At 40.1% G+C, this 23,967-nt stretch overlaps 1 protein-coding gene across 1 annotated transcript in view; it reads left to right on the plus strand.

The window, feature by feature from the left end:
• Nucleotides 1-23,967, plus strand: part of LOC128159904 (uncharacterized) — a 123,315-nt gene that overhangs the window by 84,127 nt on the left and 15,221 nt on the right. The window contains exons 103-120 of the mRNA XM_052823128.1: nucleotides 36-1,623; nucleotides 1,809-2,561; nucleotides 2,723-2,864; nucleotides 3,077-3,564; nucleotides 3,992-4,168; nucleotides 4,485-4,591; nucleotides 4,896-5,058; nucleotides 5,297-5,467; nucleotides 5,764-6,870; nucleotides 7,150-7,377; nucleotides 7,469-7,924; nucleotides 8,244-8,405; nucleotides 8,986-9,237; nucleotides 9,509-9,826; nucleotides 9,976-10,089; nucleotides 14,810-15,095; nucleotides 15,284-15,630; nucleotides 16,276-23,906. Of these exons, the coding sequence (XP_052679088.1) occupies nucleotides 36-1,623; nucleotides 1,809-2,561; nucleotides 2,723-2,864; nucleotides 3,077-3,564; nucleotides 3,992-4,168; nucleotides 4,485-4,591; nucleotides 4,896-5,058; nucleotides 5,297-5,467; nucleotides 5,764-6,870; nucleotides 7,150-7,377; nucleotides 7,469-7,924; nucleotides 8,244-8,405; nucleotides 8,986-9,237; nucleotides 9,509-9,826; nucleotides 9,976-10,089; nucleotides 14,810-15,095; nucleotides 15,284-15,630; nucleotides 16,276-23,906 (14,490 nt within the window). The remainder of the gene's footprint in view (nucleotides 1-35; nucleotides 1,624-1,808; nucleotides 2,562-2,722; nucleotides 2,865-3,076; nucleotides 3,565-3,991; nucleotides 4,169-4,484; nucleotides 4,592-4,895; nucleotides 5,059-5,296; nucleotides 5,468-5,763; nucleotides 6,871-7,149; nucleotides 7,378-7,468; nucleotides 7,925-8,243; nucleotides 8,406-8,985; nucleotides 9,238-9,508; nucleotides 9,827-9,975; nucleotides 10,090-14,809; nucleotides 15,096-15,283; nucleotides 15,631-16,275; nucleotides 23,907-23,967) is intronic.

Raw genomic sequence — 23,967 nt, forward strand, 5'->3', positions numbered from 1 at the left:
TCATTTATAAAGTATTCATTTTTGATATATTTCAGAAAAACGTCTTACGAGTTGGTTACCTTGCTCCAGGATCAGGTCTGTTGTACGTGTCTGGCTCAAATGTTGTAATCATCGCAGAAGACATAGTACAGACACACCTTGAAGCCAATGTCTTCAGCAGCTCAGGTTCAATCATAAAGCTCCCCCTCAACACTTACGTAGAGGCCAAACTGACAGTGTGGGGCTTGTTGAGAGGAGTGGAGCATTTCTATGTGAGGGGCCAAACAGAACTGAAGCAGACGGGTGGAGCAAGCTGCTCCTCGAGATCTGCCCCCACTGCGAGGTATCAGTTCACGACTTGTACAGTCATGTACACTGGAAAGCTGACACTGGAAGATGCAGACTACACGTCAGATGTGGGCACAAATGTGGTTTCTAGTTATGTCCACATTCAGCACTCTGGAAGCATGCAGGTCACAAAGTCTGGATCGGTTTCCACTTTCTTGTTTGAGCTTGAGAAATCAGGAAGAGTTTATGGTGACAGCTTGTCATACACAGCTAACACCGGCCCAGGTGCAGGGAACACAAATAGAGCTGGGTCAGGGGCAGGACATGGAGGAACAGGGGGTGCTGGGAAGGGCTGTGAGTTCTCCTCAGGAGGAGGGGCATATGATGATGCATATCTACCAGTATTAGGCGGAAGTGGAGGAGGATCCTGCAGTCATGGTAGGAGTGGAGGAACAGGAGGGTCTGCTATCCGTATCGTTTCATTACATGCCTCATTTATAGAAGGCCGATTAACTTCTACAGGTGGCAGTGGATCTGGTGGAGGTGGGGGTGGTAGCGGTGGTGCCATCTGGGTGGATAGTGATGTCATCGAGGGTTGGGGTTTGATTCAGGCAAATGGAGGGTCAGCTTATTCTGATTGTGAGGGAGGCTGTTTTCGTTCAAGTTGTTGCTGTTACCATTATGGAGGTGGTGGGGGTGGAGGCAGGATTCGAACCTTCTCCAGCAATCATACACATTTAGTTGTCCACAAGCAGCGCTATGTCAGTGGGGGTCCTGGAGCAGGAGACAATGGGGCCTCTGGGTCATTGGTCGATTACCACGGGAACAAATGCAGTGGTCATGGTACCATGAGTAATGGAGTTTGTACCTGTAGAAATGGCTATGTAGGGTCAGACTGCCAGTTTGAATGTGATTCAGACTCGGTGTGTAATAATCATGGTAGTTGTTCCCAGTCTGGTGCTTGTACTTGTGAGGAGGGTTATGGAGGTCAAGGATGTGATGTCCAGTGTCATAGAAACACCTCATGTTCTGGCCATGGCTCCTGTGCTCTCTGTGGAAACTGTGTTTGTGACCCCTGTTTCCATGGAAATGATTGTTCCAACATGTGCTCAGGTCAAGGTCAGTGTGTGGCAGATCAGTGTCAGTGTGATGCTTGTCATCTGGGTGACTTTTGTGAGAGCGAGTGTAACGGACATGGAAAGTGTCAGGCAGGAGTTTGTGAGTGTGATGCAAACTGGTATGGCAGTAAGTGTACCAGCAGAGGATGCCCCACCAGTGATTCGACCCTGGACTGTTCAGCCCATGGTGTCTGTAATGCATTCACTGGAGTGTGTTACTGTTCCCCGGGATGGATGGGTAAGATTCTGCTCATCATCTTAAGGAAAAAATTATTTTTGTTTAAATGATGAATTGCAATTGCTGAAAATTTCAAAAGTTCATGTTTACATAGTCATTTATAGTAAGCATAATTTTATGTGACAGTTAATTTATCAATCTTAGTTCTAAAAAACCAAAAACTTCTATTTCAATCTTTTTATTAGGCAATGATTGTGGAACACCCGATTGCCCAGGAAACCACACCTGTAACAATCAGGGTATTTGTAATGATAATTTTGACCCTCCCAAATGCACTGACTGCCTCACTGGATGGATGGGACCAGCCTGTGGTGACCCCTGTGTATACGGCTCACCTGACCCCACAGGTCAAGTCTGTCAGTGTAACACCACCTGTCACCACGGCCTGGGCTGTAACATTGAGTGCTCCGGCAATGGAGTCTGCCACAGCGACGGATCCGGAGCTTGCTTCTGTGATCCACTGGTCGGATGGAGTGGAACATACTGTGAAATTCCAGGATGTCCCAGACATCCTCAAACAGACATTGAGTGTTCGGATCACGGGAATTGTAACAGCGAGTCCATGGAATGTGAGTGTAGGGCGGGTTGGAGGGGCGTGGCCTGTCACATCCCCGACTGCCCCGGAGAACCCAATTGTAATGGTCGAGGGGTGTGTAACGAGATGTTTGACCCCCCAGTTTGTCACAACTGCTCCCAGGGGTGGATGTCTGGTGGAGCCTGTGATGATCCGTGTGTGAACGGGACAGAGACTCCCCCAAACTCTGGTAACTGTGTGTGTGATGAAGGCTTTGCAGGGGTTGGTTGTGATTCAGAATGCTCTGGTAATGGAGTGATTGTGGCTGGATCTTGTGTTTGCCACTACAGTGAGGGATGGAAGGGCAGGCTGTGTGACATCCCAGGCTGTCCTGGCCTGTTCAATCTGGATTGTTCCGGTAGAGGTCAGTTAACAATAGATATTTTGATGCTTATAATATAAAATTAAGAGAATTTTAATTAAATATAACCCTGAAGTTTGATGTCAGTTCTCTATATATAGGGTGTGGATTGTAAATTTAATATGTGACATCTTGGACTGAATCTGAATTGTTTTGATTGACAGGAGGCTGTGATAGCTCCACCCACACCTGTACCTGTCGCCCGGGCTGGTATAACAATGGATGTGAGTATGTGGACTGTCCTGGACAGCCAGACTGTAACGATCACGGAGTGTGTTATGATGCTGTGGACCCACCGGTCTGCAAGTAAGTGTCACTTCACACAGGTAATTCACACTCTCATTGATTATTTATCACAATATCTTCATACGTGTAGTACATGCATATACCTGTATGCAATATAGGTTCGCAAAGCAGAAAATAATTTATTTTCTGTTTTTTGATTACTATAGCAGTATAAAGAAAATGGCATGCATGCATTATCTGCCTAAATGAAAAAAAATTTCTCATGTGTTAAGGTGTGATGCGATGCACTTTGGAGCTGCTTGTGAAGAACCTTGTGTGAATGGAGTTATCTCCCCTGCTGAGCCCCAGGTCTGTCACTGTCACCAGGGCTGGGCGGGTATCAACTGTGACTCAGAATGTTCCGAACATGGCACTATCATTGGTGGCCGGTGTGATTGTGATGTTGGGTGGAGGGGATCAGTCTGTGACATCCCAGGGTGCCCCGGGGTTGGGTTGGACTGTACTGGTCATGGTCTGTGTAACGCTGCCACCCATGTGTGTACCTGCTTTCCGGGGTGGAGTGGAGATGGATGCCACATCGCAGACTGCCCAGGGTCTCCGGACTGTAACAACAGAGGGGTGTGCAACGCCACCCTGGATCCACCCCTGTGTCTGGACTGTCAGCAGGGCTGGATGGGCAGTGCGTGTGAGGAGGTGTGTGAACACGGTCACCAGGAGCCCCCCAACAGTGGGGTGTGTCAGTGTGACCCCTGCTACTCAGGTAGGTCTTCATGCAACTCAGTCTATGTTAACCATCAATCTGTCAGACTCAGAATACCGGTAATGAAAATTGAAATTTTTGAAATCTGTCGATCACTTAAAATTTTGCAAGACTCGGCTTTCACATGAATATGCTAACTCATATGTACTGGTAATTATCGGCAATACATAATTTTATGGAATAGTTAATCAAGATTTTGATTAAGGTATGAAAAATATATTTCCAAGACCTATATCTTGGTTATCTAAAAAATAAAAAAAAGATTTTCAGAATTAGTGTTCGATATGATAGCAGTATCCATTTCTAAGATATAGAATATACTTTTTATTTTAACCATGGTCAATGACTGATGAACAACAATGTATGTAATGGTTCAGAATATAAAACTTTTGAAACTGAGTGTGTAAACTTGACTTCATCAATACAGGTAAAGGCTGTAACAGTATGTGTAATGGACACGGGTACTGTGTATCTGGTCAGTGTTTCTGTGACGTGGCATGGAGAGGGTCGCTGTGTGAGGTACAGAGCTGTCCGGGTCAGTACGACGACTGTTCCCTCCACGGCTCCTGTAACAGTGCCACCCAGGTGTGCTCCTGTAATCCAGGTAAAACCACTACATGTATATACATTGTTACCTGTACTCGATTCCTCTTATTTGTTTGAAATACTGTAATTTCATGCACTATGTAATTTGCTGGCAACGAATTTTAAGTTAAGTTACCCTTTTTTGCGGATTTGTAATAATCGCAAAATGGTGTCTCAATATTTTACTACTGTGACACTAATTCTGATTCCGTGAAAATGTGGCTCAATGATACATCTGAAACATGATTTCTCAAACATATTTTGCTGTTAACATTGGTCTTGAATAAGTTAGATTTAGAGTTGTTAGTGTAATGCTTGTTGTGACAATTTTGTAGGTTGGACGGGATCTGACTGTAACACTCCGGACTGTCCCGGGGGATGTGCCGGGAATGGATACTGTGAAGGATACAACAGGGATGTCCCCATCTGCCTCTGTAAAGATGTCAGTACTGTTTTACTTTATTTGGGATACATAGCCATGAACAACATATTTGTTAAACTGGGATAATATTTGCTTTTCGAAAAGACAGTTGGATTTGCACTATTTATAAATTGTTTATTTATCAAACATACCAAGTGACATGCATACTCAGTTGTTGCTCTACTGTGAATATTTGGCCAATAAGAAGCATATGTTTAATTCTCATTCAAGTCTGATATGTGAAAAACAATGCTAGATATTTATAATTTAGAGTGACAGCCATAGTTTTGTAAATGATATGATTGTATTGTGTGTTGATTTGCAGGGTTGGATGGGTGAGGACTGCTCCAAGCCGTGCATCCACGGTAAGGTGGACGGTGCCTCTTGTGTGTGTGACCGCTGCTACACGGGGGCAGGCTGTGAACTGGAATGTTCCGGAAATGGACGGTGTGTCAACAACACTTGTGACTGCTTCTCCACAGTTATAGGTACAAACTGTTACCAAAAAAAATTGTACTGACAGTTTACTACAAGATTCTGCTTATTTTGGAATTATTTTAGGATAGTAAAAATTTTCTTCATGTTGGAAATATTGGTCAATTTAGTTTCACAGTCATATTCTTAATATTATTATGGTATTCAAGTTTTTCAGTTTCAAAAAAGAATGATACATAATTGAATGCTTAGATCTCAGTCCTTTTAAAGTGAGTTGTTTTGTTTGAGCAGGAAACAGCTGGGTGGGTGAGCTGTGTGAGGAGAAGGGTTGTCCGGGGAGGGACGGGGCCTGTAACGGTCAGGGGTCCTGTAACAGCGCCCTCGGAATGTGCACTTGTTACCCCGGCTACAAGGGAGACGACTGTGGCTCACCTGCCTGTCCAGGGACCCCTGAATGCTCAGGTGAGATTTTATAAGTAGTCTACTAATGCTGAAGTGTGGTTTTGTTCACACAAATCAAAGAATATTTTTTACTAAAGAAGATAAAAATAAATTCAAAGATGATGTATAATTTATGGATTATAATGCCATCTATATGAATCAGGTTTGAATGATAGAGGCTATTATGTATTTTAGAAATGAATTACTAAGATGAGAATATACTGGTAAGGTTATTTATGCAAGTCATATTTATTCCCAAAGCACATATATATTGCAAAAAAGTACATACAGGTGTTAAACATTAATGCTATTCATAGGTCCAGACCATGGAAATTGCACCTCTGGAGGGAAGTGTGAATGTGGTCCCCACTGGATCGGAGACTACTGCCAGATTCCTTGTGTGAATGGAACCAACGACGGTCAGGGCCTGTGTGTGTGTAGTCTGGAGTGTGTGACCGGAGTCAGCTGTACCATGGAGTGCTCCAACAAAGGGAGGTGTGACAGTGCCGGCCGGTGTCAGTGTGACTATTACCAGGGATACAAGGGTCCAAAATGTCAGAAACCTGAGTGTCCTGGGTGGCCAGAGAACTGCATGGGACACGGAACTTGTAACGTGGCCACCCAGGAGTGTACCTGTGATCTGTACTGGTCCGGAGTGGCCTGTGACAAGCCGGACTGTCCAGGGACTCCGGACTGTAATGGTGTTCCGGCTCGGTGTGATGTCCCTCCAGAAGGAGGAAATCCCAGGTGTTTGAATTGTTCCTACCCCTACATGGGAGATGGTTGCGAGTTCACCTGTATGTTTGGCACCCCAGTGCGCTACAGTGATGAAAACTGGGAGTGTCAGTGCGAGCCATGTTATTCCGGGGTGAGCTGTGATAAACTTTGCAATGGCCAAGGATCTTGTGTGAACGGTACTTGTGATTGTGGGTTCAATGGTTACAGAGGAGATCTCTGTGAGAGACAGGGATGTCCAGGGTACAATGAAGACTGCACGGGGCATGGCACCTGTAACACCGCCACAGGTGTGTGTAGCTGTGACGCCGGATGGACAGGTAGAGGCTGCCACCTGGCCAACTGCCCCGGTAACTGCAGTAACCATGGAGACTGCTCTGTGGACCCTGCCAGCAGTACACCATACTGTGACTGTGAGTCGGGATTCTTTGACTACGCCTGTCAGAGTCGATGTGTTCAGGGTAGTATCGTGAACGGGACTTGTGTGTGTGACCCCTGCTACACTGGCTATGAGTGTGACAGTTTGTGCTCGGGGAAGGGTGGAGTCTGTGTAAAAGACACCTGTGACTGTGGCTTCAGTGGAGGTCGGGGGGTGTACTGTGAGGAGGCGGGGTGCCCTGGCTATGATGAGGACTGTACGGGTCATGGCGACTGTAACAAAGGAACAGGAGAGTGTGTTTGCTACACAGGTACATCTACAATTTATTTTATAACAGTTACTGATATTTATCGTGATTAATGGGGCTAATTTTTAATGGGATTGTCAATTTCTTAAGGGTCTGGAGTTTTGATTGTGAGCATGAGGAAGTAAGATTGAATTTCACATGGAGTATTTTTTAACTTAATGTTAAAAATTGGTAAGTTAGGGGTACCAGTGAAATCCACAAAAAACTGTTTTACTACAAATTCTAACTATTCTACAGTATTAACAATTACTGATGGTAAAACTTGATTTTGTTATTTTCCAGGATGGAGAAGCACTGGATGTGAGGTCCCGGATTGTCCTTCAGACTGTAACAATAGGGGTGTGTGTAACACCACAGGACTGAGGCCAGAGTGTACCGACTGCCAGGAGGGGTGGATGGGGGAGGACTGTGGGACACCATGTAATGGACTGCAGATCCCCATGGACAGTGGAGTGTGTGTGTGCCACAGTGGTTGTGATCATGGCGAGTCTTGTCAAAACACTTGTAATGGTAAGTAAAATTGAAAACAAAAAGAGAAAGGAAGTGTGGAGTGATCATAAAAATATAAAACCTATCTAATCATAATATTTCTGATTACCAGAAATTGGAGTATGCATTAACAACAGTTGTGAATGTAAAAACCAGACCACGGGGATTAACCAGGGCTGGTGGGGGGAGTTCTGTGAGGAGAGGAGCTGTCCTGGGGATCTAGAGATCTGCTCGGGTCATGGGGAGTGCATCCGAGCCAGTCTGACCTGTCAGTGCCAGCCTGGATGGTATGGATCCGGATGTCAGATAGCGGACTGTCCAGGTGAACCGGATTGCAACGGTCGAGGAGTGTGTGACAGCAGCCAGAGGACCCCCACTTGTAGGTGTGATGCTGGCTATATGGGCTTCTCTTGTGAATCCGCCTGTGTGAATGGAACTGTAGTCCAGCAAGATCAGAGCTTCTCCTGTCAGTGTGATGTATGCTACTCGGGGCCAGGATGTGATGTCCTTTGCGGGGGTCATGGAACCTGCTGGGAGGGACAGTGCACCTGTGACAAAGCCTGGTGGGGTAAGGACAAGCCATGGTTCTCAAAATTGTCTTGTCTATATATTTAATCAACACAATTATAGCTGATTAGCCTGGCTTCTTTTATAAATATTTATTTATTTATTACAGTTCCATTATTTATATAAATGCATTTCTATGAAGCTTAATATATATATTAAAATAAATAATTATTTATTTGTTGGTGTTTTTTGAGCCAGATACATTTTTTAGAGTTCAAAATGTGTTCAACAATTTTCTATATATGATAGATGCCTAAACATCTTAAGCTAATTGTATTTTTTGATTCAATTTCAACTGTTACCTATTTCTGCTGACACAGGAGCTGACTGCACAGAGCGGGGATGCCCGGGGACTAATCAGAGCTGTTCAGGCCAGGGCTACTGCACCCTGGTGGACCAAACCTGTGACTGTGACACCCACTGGAAGGGAGAGGGCTGTGACGTACCAGATTGCCCCGGGACCCCAGACTGTAACATCAGAGGTAGGGCACAGGATACATGTTGATAGCAGAGTGTTTTAAAAATTGATAGTTACTGTAAACCAACTTTTATTCGCTACAACATTATTTTGCGAATAATGGAGAAAAATTGGTTTTTTGCGTTTAAGCCTTAACCAACCTGTGTTGCAATTTACATCCATCAGGCAGTGACTTGTTTGTGTCAAGAAATATTTGTGACAACCTCGCAAAAAATTTTCCTAATAAAAGTTGGTTTACAGTATATGACTGCTGTAGATTTCTAACTAAACTCGAGGAATTAATATCTGCGTTAAATCGTGAGAAGCACCCTTTGCGGATTTAAAAATCTTGCCATTATTTTTCTTAGAGTTGGGAACTATAAGAAATAAGGATTAAAGTTCCATATTCGTAATTTTAAATTCTCGTGATTTGATACAAAACAGGGGGATTGCAGAAATAAGTACTAAATATAAGGAATTTACAGTATTACCAATTTGTCTCTTGATGTAACATTTAAGGTAGTTGTTGTTAAATAAATGGGTAATCTACATGTAGATAAGATATCTGTGTGCTGCGTTGATTTAAAGATGTATTTCCATTTCAGGTTATTGTGATGTTGAGAATTACTTCCCACCCAGATGTGTCAACTGCTCTCTGTCCATGGGGCCAGCCTGTGAGTACCCCTGTGTTCACGGCCATGAGTTTCCTGCCTTCAGCACGAGCTGTGAGTGCGAGCCCTGCTACTCAGACCCAGGCTGTCAAACCGAGTGCTCTGGACATGGCAGCTGTAACAACCAGACTTGTCTTTGTGAAGCTGGCTACAAAGGCAACCTCTGTGAAAATCTGGATTGTCCAGGTATTTCAGTTTTATCCTGATTTTCTCATTGCAAAATGTCAAATCATTAGCATTCTATGGTATTCATTTGGAGATAAAAAAAGGTCATGTTGTTAATTATTCAGAAAAAAGGTGTCCTGATTTTGTTAATGGAAATTGAGCTTGTGTACTTTTGTTCTTCTTTGATTGTTTAAATGATTAATGTGTGTGATCCTGTTTGAAATTTCATAGATGTATAACTTTTTTCTACACCTGTCAACTGTTATTTCATACCCAACATGACTTTCAACAGGTGAGCCGGACTGTTCGGACTGGGGCCACTGTGTGCTGAAGAACAACACTGCCACCTGTGTGTGTTTCCCCGGATTTGCTGGAGACAACTGCTCCGACCTGGTCTGTCCGGGACAGTGCAGTGGGAATGGGGAGTGCCTTGTCCCCACCGGTGCCTCTGCCCCCCTCTGTATGTGTGACCACGGCTTTGGAGGCGAGGCCTGTGACAGGTGCCTGACAAACTTTGCTGGGTCCCAGTGTGAGAGATGTCAGACAGGATACATTGGATACAACACAACATGCAGCACCATTTGTCTGCATGGCTATGCTACAGAACTAGGTAATTTATCATTAAAAAACAAATAGCTCCTTAACAGAATGAAAATTGTCTGTAAAAAAGATCTTCAAAGACCTCCATATCTCTCAATTGTAGTAAGTAAATGTAATTTTCATTGAATCTTTAATTAACTTTGATTTTTCTGTATGTAGGTGGAGATACCTGTAAGTGTTACAATGATGACAACAATGGTCACTGGGCGGGAGCAGGGTGTGGCAACTGTATGAAGGGCTGGAACCCCCCAACCTGCACAGAATGCGACCCAGGTATGTCTGATCTGAATATTGTTATTATTCTGATAGATAAAGTAAAACACCAGATATCAAGAGGACTATTGTACAAATACCATCCATATTAAATTTTGGGTTTGATATTTATATTTCTTAGAATCTCTGATGATTTTCAAGCTTTGTCAAATGTTGATAACTATTGACTTAAATTATGCAGTAACTAGATATTTTTAACTTGGTTTTCCAACGGAAAAATCCGGTTATAAAAATGGTGATAATAGCGGGCGGGTGGGCGGGCGGGCGGCTGCCAAAAGGGTACCCTCATTGTATGGATAACTCCTCCTACAGTTTTCAAGATAGGAAGTTGTTCTTTTGCAGATCAATTGTACATATATCAGAGGTGTGCATATTGCTAGAATTTTGATTTCCGATAATTGATGAAAAAAATACCAGCTTTTGAACTTTGTCATTTTTAGCTCACCTGAGCTGAAAGCTCAAGTGAGCTATTCTGATCACATTTTGTCCGTCGTCCGTCTGTCCGTCCGTCTGTCCGTCTGTCCGTCCGTCCGTCCGTCCGTCTGTCCGTCTGTAAACTTTTTACATTTTGAACTTCTTCTCTAAAACCGCTTATCCAATTTCAACCAAATTTGGCACAAAGCATCCTTATGGGAGGGCGAATATAAATTGCAGAAATAAAAGTTTGATCTGTATTCAAAGCGGAGAAAACCTTGAAACTGTAGAAAAAGGGGGGTGCATTTTTAAAAATCTTCTTCTCAAGAACTACCGAGGCAAATTCAACCTAGTTTAGCATAAATTATCCTTATGGGAAGGAAAATATAAATTGCAAAAATTAAGTGGTAATTCTGTTTCAAATCTGAGTTATTACGAAAATAATAATAAAGGAAAGGCGTGTTTCAATCAGTTTAATAGCTTCGGGTTCGGCATACGGTAAAATGATTCCATACTTCTAAAACGAGGTTCTTTGTTTAAAGCAGCCATGACATTATACGAAAAAGGTCTTTCTGACTATGATGAATTTGCTTGTTGTGCAACAGTTCGCGTATGAAGGGAAATTTTGAAACATACAAAATATATTGGTGCCGATTTTGTGAAGTAAATTGAGGCTAAATATTTCAATGCGTTAATAGTTTTCACACATGACGATGGTGTTAGCTTGTTCTGATTTTCGTTTCGTTCTCATTATGCTTTGTAACCTGGAAACTATCGTCTGTATTTCGGGATTTTTGGGAGTTGATTTTTAATCAACTCTCCTATGCAGTCACGCGGACAAACCGAAAGTGAAACAGTGTTTGGACCTCAGCACAAATCATTGCTCCTGACAAGACTTAGTTCTTGAAAATCATTGATGAATTCGATGTAATGTATGCTAGAGCATTGTTTTTCAAGGAAACTTATTTACAAATACCTTAAAAATAGTCAGATTTTAAATGGTACGAACAATTTAAATATTTTTTGTAGTCGTATGTATTCCTACGCTAGAGTTCAATATAGTCTCGTTCAACTCGACGCTCGGCTGTCTCCGTAAACCCTTGTCGGAGATTAACGGTGTCAGCCGAGCGTTTGGTTGAACGAGACTAGAGTTCAATATTGCTTGGATCCATACAATTTTCGAGAAATATTTTTACCACTGATACATAGTTTGATTGAATTAATTTTATCTTTAAATATTATTTAACATGATTCATATGGAGGTTTCTCGACATTCTAATCGAAAAAGTTAAAAAATTCATATTATAAAAAAATGCGTAATTCAAATTAGAAACTACATACATGTACTTGTCATGCAAAATAACATATCATTGATTTTAAAATAAATAAACATCGACAAAATCAACTCCCATCAGTTCTTCAGTACTTTGATTACGTATCAAATCAAACAGAGACTTCGGTAAATCAAACAGTTAACTGTTTACCTGCGCAAATTAAGCAAAATGTAGGGGTACTGAAATACAATTCATTCTATCGGTAATTCGGCATTATCTTTTGCGTAATGGTACATGTAGATTAATGCAATAGGTTTTGTTGAGATGCTCGGCATTTTCTCGAGTTTATTCAGTTTAAATAAAGTTTGATATCGCTGACGGAAATATGTAGGTATATACATGTATATATATGATTCATTTCGAAAAAATAAATTGTGTTCTTTATTTGTTATACATGTAGTGCATGTTTCTTGTGTTTAATTGTTTACAATTTCTATTTACTAACCATATTTGAGTGTTAAGCTTCGAATTATAAGCAAGATACAGAGATTTGCTCACAATTCTATGTTTGTACACAGATCTTAAAAACTAAAGCTTAAAAAATTAAAAAAATTGTCAATATTTATTAAGAAAATTTACCAAGCCTGTTCTTCCAGAAACCAACTTTAACAACTTATTGTATTGTAACCTTAACCTTTTTAGCTCACCTGAGGGTGGGGCCACAATGGGGGGTCGAAGTTTAACAAATGAATATATAGAGTAAATCTTTAAAAATCTTCTCCTCAGAAACTAATCAGCCAGGAAAGCTGAAACTTGTGTGAAAGCATCATCAGGTAATGTAGATAAAAATTTGTGAAAATCATGATCTCCGGAGGTAGGGTGGGGCCACAATGAAGGATCGAAGTTTTACATAGGAATATATAGAATAAATCTTTAAAAATCTTCTTCTCAGAAACTAATCGGCCAGGAAAGCTGACACCTGTGTGGAAGTATCCTCAGGTAGTGTAGATTCAAAGTTGTGAAAATCATGACCCTCGGGGTACGGTGGGACCACAATGGGGGATCGAAGTTTAATATAGGAATATATAGAGTAAATCTTTAAAAATCTTCTTCTCAGAAACTAATCAGCCAGGAAAGCTGAAACTTGTGTGAAGGCATCCTCAGGTAGTGTAGATTCATAGTTGTGAAAATCATGACCCCCAGGGATAGGGTGGGGCCACAATGGGGGATCAAAGTTTAAAATAGGAATATATAGAGTAAATCTTTAAAAATCTTCTTCTCAGAAACTATTCAGCCAGGAAAGCTGACACTTTTGTGGATGCATCCTCAGGTAGTGTAAATTCAAAGTTGTGAAAATCATGACCCCCGGGGGTAGGATGGGGCCACAATGGGGGATCGAAGTTAAACATAGGAATATATAGAGTAAATCTTTAAAAATCTTCTTCTCAGAAACTAATCTGCCGGCAATGCTGAATCTTCTTCGGAAGCATCCTCAGGTAGTGTTGATTCACAGTTGTGAAAATAATAACCCCTGGGGGTAGAATGGGGCCACAATGGGGGGTCAAAGTTTAACATATGATTATATAGAGTAAATCTTTAAAAATCTTCTTCTCAGAAATTAATTAGCCAGGAAAGCTGAAACTTGTGTGGAAGCATCCTCAGGTAGTGTAGATTCAAATTTGTGAAAATCATAACCCTGGGGGTAGGTTTGGGCCACAATGGGAGGTCGATGTTTTACATAGGAATAAACAGTGTAAATCTTTTAAAATCTTCTTCTCAGAAACTAATCAGCCAGGAAAGCTGAAACTTGTGTGAAAGCATCCTCAGGTAGTGTAGATTCATAGTTGTGAAAATCATGATCCCCAGGGGTAGGGTGGGGCCACAATGGGGGGTCAAAGTTTAACAAAGGAATATATAGGGTAAATCTTTAAAAATCTTCTCAGAAACTAATCAGGCAGATGTTTCTTTATAATTATTAAGAATTTGGCCCCAGGACAATTCTTTGGCCTCCCGAGAAGGTTCAGAGTTTGATGTACGTTTATATCTAATATATAAACTATTGTTAAGGATCATTTTGAGAACTGCAATACTCAACATATGATATGACTATAAAATCATCTTGTTAGAAAAGGGACTAATGATTATAAACATAAGAATATCCAGGGGAAAATGGATTTTATTTATACAGGATCTACATGTATTATTGTACATTGTCCAGATAGTTTGTATTATGACTCCATTAAGCTGATTTTATCATACCTATTGTTCCTCAGGTGAGCGATGTGGCCCATGGGCCTCTTGTTTGGCAAAATATTGCATATAGGGTACCCTCATTGTACAGATAACTCCTCCTACAGTTTTCTAAATAGGAAATTGTTCTTTTGCAGATCAATTGAACTTATATCAGAGATGTGCATATTGCTAGGATTTTGATTTCTGATAATTTTTGAAAAAAATACCAGCTTTTTAACTGAGTCATTTTTTGGCAAAATATTGCATATAGGGTACCCTCATTGTACGGATAACTCCTCCTACAGTTTTCAAGATAGGAAGTTGTTCTTTTACAGATCAATTGTACATATATTAGAGGTGTGCATATTGCTAGGATTTTGATTTCTGATAATTTATGAAAAAAATACCAGCTTTTTAACTTAGTCATTTTTTGGCAAAAATATTGCATATAGGGTACCCTCATTGTACGGATAACTCCTCCTACAGTTTTCAAGATAGAAAGTTGTTCTTTTGCATATCAATTGTACATGTATTAGAGGTGTGCATAATGCATATTGCTAGGATTTTGATTTCTGATAATTTATGAAAAAAATACCAGCTTCTGAACTTAGTCATTTTTTGGCAAAATATTGCATATAGGGTACTCCATTTCACTGGATAGGGGTTGACATGGATTATGGATACAGTTCATATACCGGTAAAAGAAAACCCGGTTTGCTGTCACATTGACAGCTTTTCACTTGTTTTTAAATTGAGCCACAGAGTATGTTTGTATTGGTGTATGTTTTTTTCTTTACAAGATTATGTGGGCCCTGGCCACTGTACCATACCCTGTGTTGATCAGCAAGGAGAATACGGAGACACTCAGGATGGACCCCCAGGATCTCTCCCAGTGGAGCCCGCCTTCACATGCTACACAGAGGAGGCCCCAGAGCTCTACAGGGTGTGGTTTGGCTACAACAATCCTAGTCCCCACAATGTATACATCTCAGACGAGGGGGAAAACTTTGTCCATTCACCCCTACCCTCAGTGATGCCCCCTACTCAGTTTGCTTCCGGAAATTTTTCCTATGCATTTTCAGTAGGGTGAGTCTGCTTATTTGTTAGATAGTCATATTTATTACGGTACTTTCAGAGCAAGTTATATTAGGAACATAAAGAAGGTGGTCTTTACGATAAAATGTGTATAATAGGTTTTTAAAGGAGAATAATCAACCTGTTCATCCTTTTTCACCATACATTGTAATATATATGCACTTATATACTATTTTAAGCCCAACTAACAAGTCTTCTATATGGTGGTACCTCCTGACCGCATCAGCCAATGAAGAGAGAAATATCTCAGCATCCTTTGATGAACAATTTTTGTGTCCTACACTGCCTGTCCAACAAAACCCAACCAATGGAACAGGGTACTGCAAGTGTGTCCACGGGTACTGGGGAGCCGCATGTCAGAACGAGTGCCCAGGGGGTGCTGCTGATCCTTGCTATGGTAAAGGGTCCTGTGATCCAACAAATGGAAGCTGTACCTGTGTCGCTGGGGCCAATTCAACAGACAACTGCCAGACGTGTGTCAGAAACTGGATTGGAGCAGACTGCTCAGTGGCCAAAACTGAACAAGGTAAATACTTTGAATATATTTTTTTAAATGTAATTTTTAAGCCAATTTCAAGTTACTGTGGAATCGTTTTTATTCTTGGGGGTCATGTTCTAGCAGCCAAAATTTTCCTGGTTCATGGGGACATGATTTCGTTGGTAGCAAGTTCTGGATAATTTTAAAAAGTATTTTACAAATGCTTCTATACTGTAGATTCCTTATTAAACACTAGGAAATAATTTCCGCGTAAAAACGTGAGAAGCAACCCTCGCAAATTTTATAATCCAGCTTTTATTTTTCAGGCAGTTTTGAACTATATGAAATTATAATGGAAAATTGGTGAACGCGATTTTATATTCTCACGATTTGATACAAAACTGTGGAATTGCGGAATTAAGTACTCTCGTTAAATAAGGAATTTACAATATACATTCGTGAGGTTGCAATGGGAAAGGGTTATCAATGAAAGCCATGAACAATGATGATTCCACAGTACATGAATAAAGTGATTCTACATGTACATACACAGGTTGATATAGGCTACATGGCCTACTAAGGGACTACAACAGAGTTTAACATTATTAGCATGCTGACATTCTTATTAGTTATCAGTAATTAGGAATGTATTTACTGCAAAAAAGATACCTTGAAGAATTGAAACTATTGTAGCACAACTTGATGGGGGAATGGCGAAGAGTGGTGTGTATCACAATGGTTTATTCCAAACATATGATGGCGCACTCTACCACTATCATCGCCCAGGAGAGCACCTGCTGTCTTCCTTCTCTGCTTTTACAACAATTTCTATAGATATTCATGTTTTACTGGTGATTTCCTCAGACAAGTACAACAGCGTCAGCACTCAGGGTTGTGGATTCAAACTTGGTACTAATTCCATCCAAATACTGACAAAAACTCCAGGGAATCATGTTGTTTGGTACAATGGAGAAATTCAGGAAGTGGGAGACAAGCTCAAAATCTCAAATGATGCATATCTGATACGAATTGCATATAACAACTACCAGCTTAGAATTGCCGACCAACTAGTTGTAGACATTTTCTTGTTTGAAGCCTGGATGAATGTGATGTTCAAAGTCAATCCAGATCTTTGTGCCTCAGCTGTAGGTCTTTTGGGCCATTGTAACAACAGAACCAATGATGACTTCAAACTAAAGTCTGGGCTTCTGTTAACACCAGAGATTGGAGGAACCCTTTCCCAAGATTCTATTCATAACAGGTTTGGTCCGTCGTGGCTTGTTCCAGCAGTCAATTCAATCTTCACCAGCTTGCAGAATGTTCCAAATGGAGGTGGCAGAGGATTGAGTATATCTGGTGCTCATTTGATAAGTCCACCTCTATATACTTTTTCTCAGTCTCAAGTTACTATAGAGATAAAATTTAGATTAAGTCAAAGTTATGGAAGATGTCAGACAATATGGTCATATAAGAATGCAAATGTCTTCAGCATTCTTGCTTGCAATGGACTAGTCAGCATTCACTACATGAATGAGAGAAGAGATTTATCAGCAGTTAGAATTTCCTTAAATGTTTGGTACCACCTTGCAGTGACATGGCTAAGTCAAACAAGAACATTGAATGTGTACACATTTACACAGAGACTCACAGCATCATCACAGTTTACCATCTTTGAAATTGATAAACCCAATCCTTTCATACCAGGAGGAACCATTATGATTGGCCAATGGAATTATCCAGAATCTAGTAGAGTTGGAGTGGGGTGGGACTTATATGGTTATGTTGATGACTTCCGGATATGGAGAAAAGTCTTGTCAATATCAGAAATACAAATAAATGCATTCAGTCACATTGAACGAAAAGTAAACAAATTATCAAACCATTGGAAATTTAATGAAGTTTCAAATGTTCATATTGATATCATTGCTGGCCTTAACTTTCAAGAATTCTCAAGTCCTTGGCCTTATCCGCAGTCAGTGTTGATGGATTATGCTATCTCATCTCCTCTACTGAATGTCTACCAACTGTACAACTTGCCAATTTCTAAAACATCAGAAATAAGCCAAGCCTGCTATAACTTCATATTTTCAGCCCAATTTAGTACAGTCTGCTCTTCCCTTGGAGCAGTAACAATGGAATTCTTTAAGCAACAGTGCATATTTAGTGCTGTAGTTTCTGGTAATGTTCAAAATGCTATGGAAGTAGTGTTGTCCCTCTCAGATTTATGTGAAGACAGACACCAGATGAGATGGCCTGCCAGAGAATTGTGCCATTCTTTTCCAATACGACCATTTCCACTTTGGACAGGGGAAAGTTGTAATGTGAGGTGTGAGTCAGGACTCTACAACAATGGTTCATGTCTCTGTCGCCATGGGTTCTGGGGCCCTGAATGTGAAAAACTTTGTCCCCATGTTAATGGCAAATCGTGTGGTGAAGAAGGAACTTGTAACATGCAAACTGGTGACTGTAAATGTTCAGAAAATTTCGCTCAAGGGTGTAATCAGTGTATGCCAGGCTGGTTTGGAAAAGACTGTTCATCAGCAAGAATCGATTATAGTGTAACTGCCAGTGCATTTTGTTCGGTCAGTGGCAAATCTCATTATGTTATGTTTGATGGACAAACATTTACTTTGGAAAAGGCTGGTGAATTCCAGTTACTTCAAACTGCTACACTTTCAGTTTATGTGAGACAATTAAATTGTGGAAAGTTCACTTTTTGCATAAAAGAAGTTTGGATTCAGATCAACTCAGACAGCCTTACCATTCAATCCCCATTGGAAAATGAAGAAACATTTATTCTTTGGTATAACAAAAAGAAAATCCAAATAGAAACATCTCTAGAAATTTCTGGGCATACTATTAGAATCGAAAACCAGAATTTGTTAACTGTGACTTTTGGATCAAATGAGGTCAGAATCAGCTTCTGGGAAAGACTATTTCAGTTAACAGTGAAACTTGACAAGTCTCTTTGCAGAGTTTCAAATTCCCTGGGATTAGCTGGAAATTGTGATGAAAATGTTGATAATGATTTTGTTGTTGGTCTTGGAAAATATGTGAAACAATCTGAAATCACGAAAGAAATTATACACTCAACTTTTAGCAAGTATTGGGAAGTGAAACAAGGGTTGGAAAAAGGTTTCATATACAGTCACGGATCTCTTCAAGAACCAGTTGGAATCTATGGACATGGCTTTAGCATGCTCTTTAATGGGAGTGGCTGTTACTCTTCATTGCTATCAAACCACTTCAGTAACTCCGGTTCTGGAACAATTCAGTTTAACTTTAAGTCCGAGTCAAGAATTGGCGTAATCATAGCATTCCAGTCCACCACGTCATTAACAGTTTCTCTAAACAACACGGTTCGCATCCAGTGGGGTTCACTGCATATTGATTCCAAATTGCAAGTCATCTTGAAAAAATGGTACCAGTTTGCTCTGTCATATGATGCATCATTGAGATCACTTACTATATATGTATTGCTGGATCATGAAGTGGCATGGTGGACATCAACAACTGCATCAGAAGCTGTTCTGAAACAGACTGGAATTCTTAGAATCGCTGAATGGAAGGACAATGCTCCACTTCAACTCTCTTCTTTCTATGGACAAGTAAATGAAATAAAGACATGGAACTACCCACATCCCGTGTACAAGCTGTTGTTCAGTGCATCATATAAACTATCTTTGGATTTCTCAACTCTGACAGCATACTGGAATTTTAATGAAGGATCCGGATATTTAGCCATTGATGTTATTTCTAAACACAAAATAATCTTACCACCGTACAATGCTTATTGGTGGGTGTCTGACTTGGAATTGTTTGAAGTATCAAAAAATGTACCAGAAGTGGATCCTATGTTGAAAGAGATTGCATTGAAATTCTGCAGAGAAATCATCTTGAACTCACCAATTCAAAAGACTTGCAGCAATTTTGGAATGACAGCCAACAGTTTCTTCTATCTTTCATGTGTATCCGATGTAAGCGTTTTAAACGAACTAGCTGCTGTAGCTATTTTGCAGCAATATGCCGAATTTTGTGATGCAGTTGAACATCCTACAAACCCCTCCTTGACTACCTTATGTTTGGATACAAATTACACAAAAACTTTAAACGATTCTTTATTTGATGCACTTTGCTTGGATTTATGTAAATTTGGATATTTTGATAAGAATAGAAACTGTGTCTGCAACAATGGCTATTGGGACGTGGACTGCAGCCAAATATGCCCAGGCGGACTAGAATTAGCGTGTGGTGGAGATGGTCTTTGCGACCAGATATCTGGCAAATGCCTATGTCCTCCAACCATGGATCCTGATACAAATTGTACATCATGTCTAGCTGGTTGGACAGGTACAAATTGCTCTGTGATGATACCAGATATAGTAACACCTACAACACAAGCGACAAGTACTACTGAAACATCGGGATATTCCACTCAACTTTCAGAAGTGACAACCAACAATTACTCTGATAAAACTACTACACCACCAATAGATAATACAAAGCATGCTTGCATGTTGTTTGGCCAGGGTCATGTATACACATTTTCAAAAGCCAGCTTTGAGTTTCCTTATGCTGGAGAATTTCGTGTTCTAAAATCAAACACCAGTGATCAACACCCTGAAATTCACGTTCGAACAACATACTGTTTTAATTCCTCCGTATGCATCTCAGCAGTAGCTATTCGGTATGGTTCTGACCTTTTTGTGGTGCGATCAGGCTATTCCTCAGAATCGCAATTTATTATATGGAAAAATGATTTGAGACAAGATTTCAATGATACAGCAAGTATTGTACTAAACAAAATCAAACTAAATCGGATCTCCAAGTCAAAAATAATAATACAAAACATAGGGGGAAGCTTCTTTAAGGTAATAATCAGAGGTCTACTAAAGAAACTTAGTGTGACGGTACGATTGGAGTCATTGTTGTGTGAAAATTCCCGAATGTTGTGTGGATCATGTGGCGACGATCAAATTCAAATCTATAAGGAATCATGGAGAGTGACTCCTGAAAACACGTTATTTAATTGTATGTTTTTAGACAGTGCCTTGAAAGAAACGGTGAACGTGTCAACAGCTGGCTACAGTGTATTCCTAAATAAAAGTGAAATTACAAATGACTTCATGGAAAATATCATTATGCCGAACATTGATTTTACAATTGAACTGGCTGTAAAACCATCTGCTGCAAAAGGCGTGATTTTGTCATATCGAACACTCGTTGGTTTTGATCTGTTTATCGATGTTACATTCAAAATAATGGTGAATGGTTCCATCTTTGATACAGGAATAACTGCAGTTCTAGAAGAATGGCATCAAATAACTATTGTTTGGCAAGACGTTAATCACAAAATTGTCTTTTATTCATATTGCGAAAACGGAGCATTTCTATTCATGTCATTTACAGTGTCTCAAAATTTCTATTTTGAAAACTACGGCTATATTGGTTTAGGGCATCCACTCTACCCATATGTCCGCCAGTTTTCAAGTAAAGCTGAACATCAATATTTTGTTGGTGAAATTGATGAATTAAGGGTTTGGCACAAAGCATTGTCATATGTCGATGTTGTTCAACAAAGACTAACCCGAATTCAGATTAACTCAAATTTGCTATTGTGTTATTGGAAATTTGATGAAGGAGAAGGAAATATAATAAAAGACTTAGTCAGTAACTACGACTTTAAGATTGTAAACTATGGAACATTAAGAAACCATGTAATTTGGCGGTTTTCTGGTTTGCCATTTCAACCGCCATATTTGCCATACTTCAATTCATTTCCGAACATTGAAAAACAAATTAAGGCTCAAAGAAAATGTAAAGCGATTGTAAACAACGTAGTATTTCAGCCTTGTGTTGAAGCAATTGGGAGGGGATACTTGAATTTATTCTATGTTGCATGTGTGGACGACGCAGCTGGCTCTCTGAACATCGAGGCTTCAATGTCAGTCTCAGTTGATATGAGTGACTACTGTCAGGAAGTAGGGACACTGACTTCATGGCCAGCTCAAAATTTATGTCAAGAGTTTAAAGAATTTCCTGACTGGGTGGGACCTAACTGCAATACACCGTGCAAATACCCCCAAACCTTTGCATTATCATCAGAAAGTAGTTGTGCTTGTCAACCAGGATTTTGGGGCCGATCTTGCGATGCCACATGTCCTGGTGGACTTCTGAATACCTGTTCTGGCCATGGTATTTGTAATACATCTACAGGAGCTTGCCGGTGCTTCTCAAATTGGAAAGGCATTAATTGTGATCAATGTGTTAATAACTGGTACGGTGAAGACTGTTCTGTAGCTGTCCAGACCAAAATTTCTAAAATTTCACCCAGAATATGTACCTTGGCAGGAAACGGTCTTTTGAGTGCATTAGATGGAGCAAGCCTTAAATTGCAAGAATATGGTACTTTTGAATTTTTTAGAACTGTCAAAAATGTCAACATCCAGGTCGTAACACAAGCTTGTGATGAATTTAAACCGTGCATCCTTAATGTTGGAATGCAGTTTCAGAATTCTAAAATTTTAACTGTGAGTGCATTAAATGGTGGAACATTAAAACTGGATGGAAAAGTGCTGGATTCGTTTTATCAACTACACTTATCTGAAAAAAATGTCGTTACTAGAAAAGATAAATATACCTATGAGATTACTGGACCAAACGACCTTGTTGTGCAAATATTCATTGAAGAGGGATACATCAATCTATTTGTTTCAATCACACAATCTGGATGTGCTGGAAATTCTGGACTTTGTGGATTTTGTCAAAACCAGTTGATGTTTTGTAGGTCTACTGATCTGGATTGTTTAATAAGAAAATATGGATTAGCGAAAGTTATTACTAACAAAAAAATACCAAGTAGTGTAATCTTGAAATACTTGCAAAGGTTTTTAGTCGATGACACAAACAATATTATTTTACCATTCAATCCGAAAGGAAATATTACAACTGGATTTGGTATTGCAATTACCGGTAATGGTGGCTTCATGTCATCTCCCGTTTTCACCGCTCAACAATTGTCTTCTGAATACATAACTCTACAACTGAGAACCAGAATACATAGCTGCACAGGAGAAGAAAATGCTTGTGTTGTTTTTTCATATTCAAATCAGGATACGTTTGCAGTCATCATTATTGATGGACACTTTTACGTCCAGTTTGGGTCAAATTTATACAAGACTTCTATACCTGTCCAGGTTTCAATATGGATACAGATTTCGATAATATATCAACGCACAACTGGTCACCTGATTTTTCACTATCTCAGTCGAGAACAATCGGTGAACGCATATCTTATTATTTCTCAACACGTTTTTAATGTTGGGGGAACGTTAGTGATCGGTCAATGGCAGGAAAGCTTGAGCGGGATTGGAATACCACCAGGTGGAACGTTTGTTGGTGATGTTGACAGAATTTTGGTCTGGAACAGACATTTAACATACTCGGAGATAGTTCTTTACTGGCAATCTCCTCTTCATAATCCAATCGCAGGATTGACCATGGGATGGAATTTCAACGTTGGAAAAGGTTTGATCTTACATGACATGGTTTCGAAACATGCAATTATTATAAGCGCAGTGGGTACTTACTGGATTGAAAGTGATTTTTACCAAGAAGGAAGAACAGAAATTATCTCGTTAACCATCAAATATCCAGTAGAAGTGTCCGAGTCCATAACTTCGTTTTGCTCAAAAATAACAACAGGGACTATATTGGCAAATAGCTGTAAAAGCCTAAGCAGTTTCAGCACGTTCTACCACACATTTTGTGTCATAAATATTGCGACAACTATGTCACAAAGTACTGATGTTTCATTGGATGTGATAATCTCTTTTTCAAGTCTGTGTCAAGTGTACGAAGATCTCACAAATTTTCCAGCCCGCCAGTTATGTAACTCATTTGAAAGTCGAAATTTTCCTATTTGGAAAGGTAGTGACTGCTCAATACAATGTGTTTTTGGAACGGTTTCAAGTGATAAATGTCTTTGTGACATGGGGTACTGGGGATCAACTTGTACAAATGAGTGCCCAGGAGGTTACCGATCCCCATGCAATAAACACGGAACATGCGATGAAGCGACGGGAAATTGCCTTTGCCAGGTTCAGTGGAATGGAAATAGTGAGTGTGGTGCTTGTGCTAAAGGGTATACAGGGACTGACTGTAGCATTATGGAACCCATTATTTCACCAGATGACACTTATTTTCATGGCTGTTACATCAATCATAAAAGCGAGTTCTGGAACTTTACAAATGTGGGACATGGCCTTTCCAACAGGGAACCTGGAATATACAGATTTATACATATGGGGGAAATCCAAATAGAGGTAAGCTGTTTATTAATTATTGATAATGATTTTATTTGCATGATACAATAAAATTTGATGA

This window comes from Crassostrea angulata, chromosome 8 (genome assembly GCF_025612915.1).
Source record: "Crassostrea angulata isolate pt1a10 chromosome 8, ASM2561291v2, whole genome shotgun sequence".
Classification (NCBI taxonomy): Eukaryota; Metazoa; Mollusca; class Bivalvia; order Ostreida; family Ostreidae; genus Magallana; species Magallana angulata.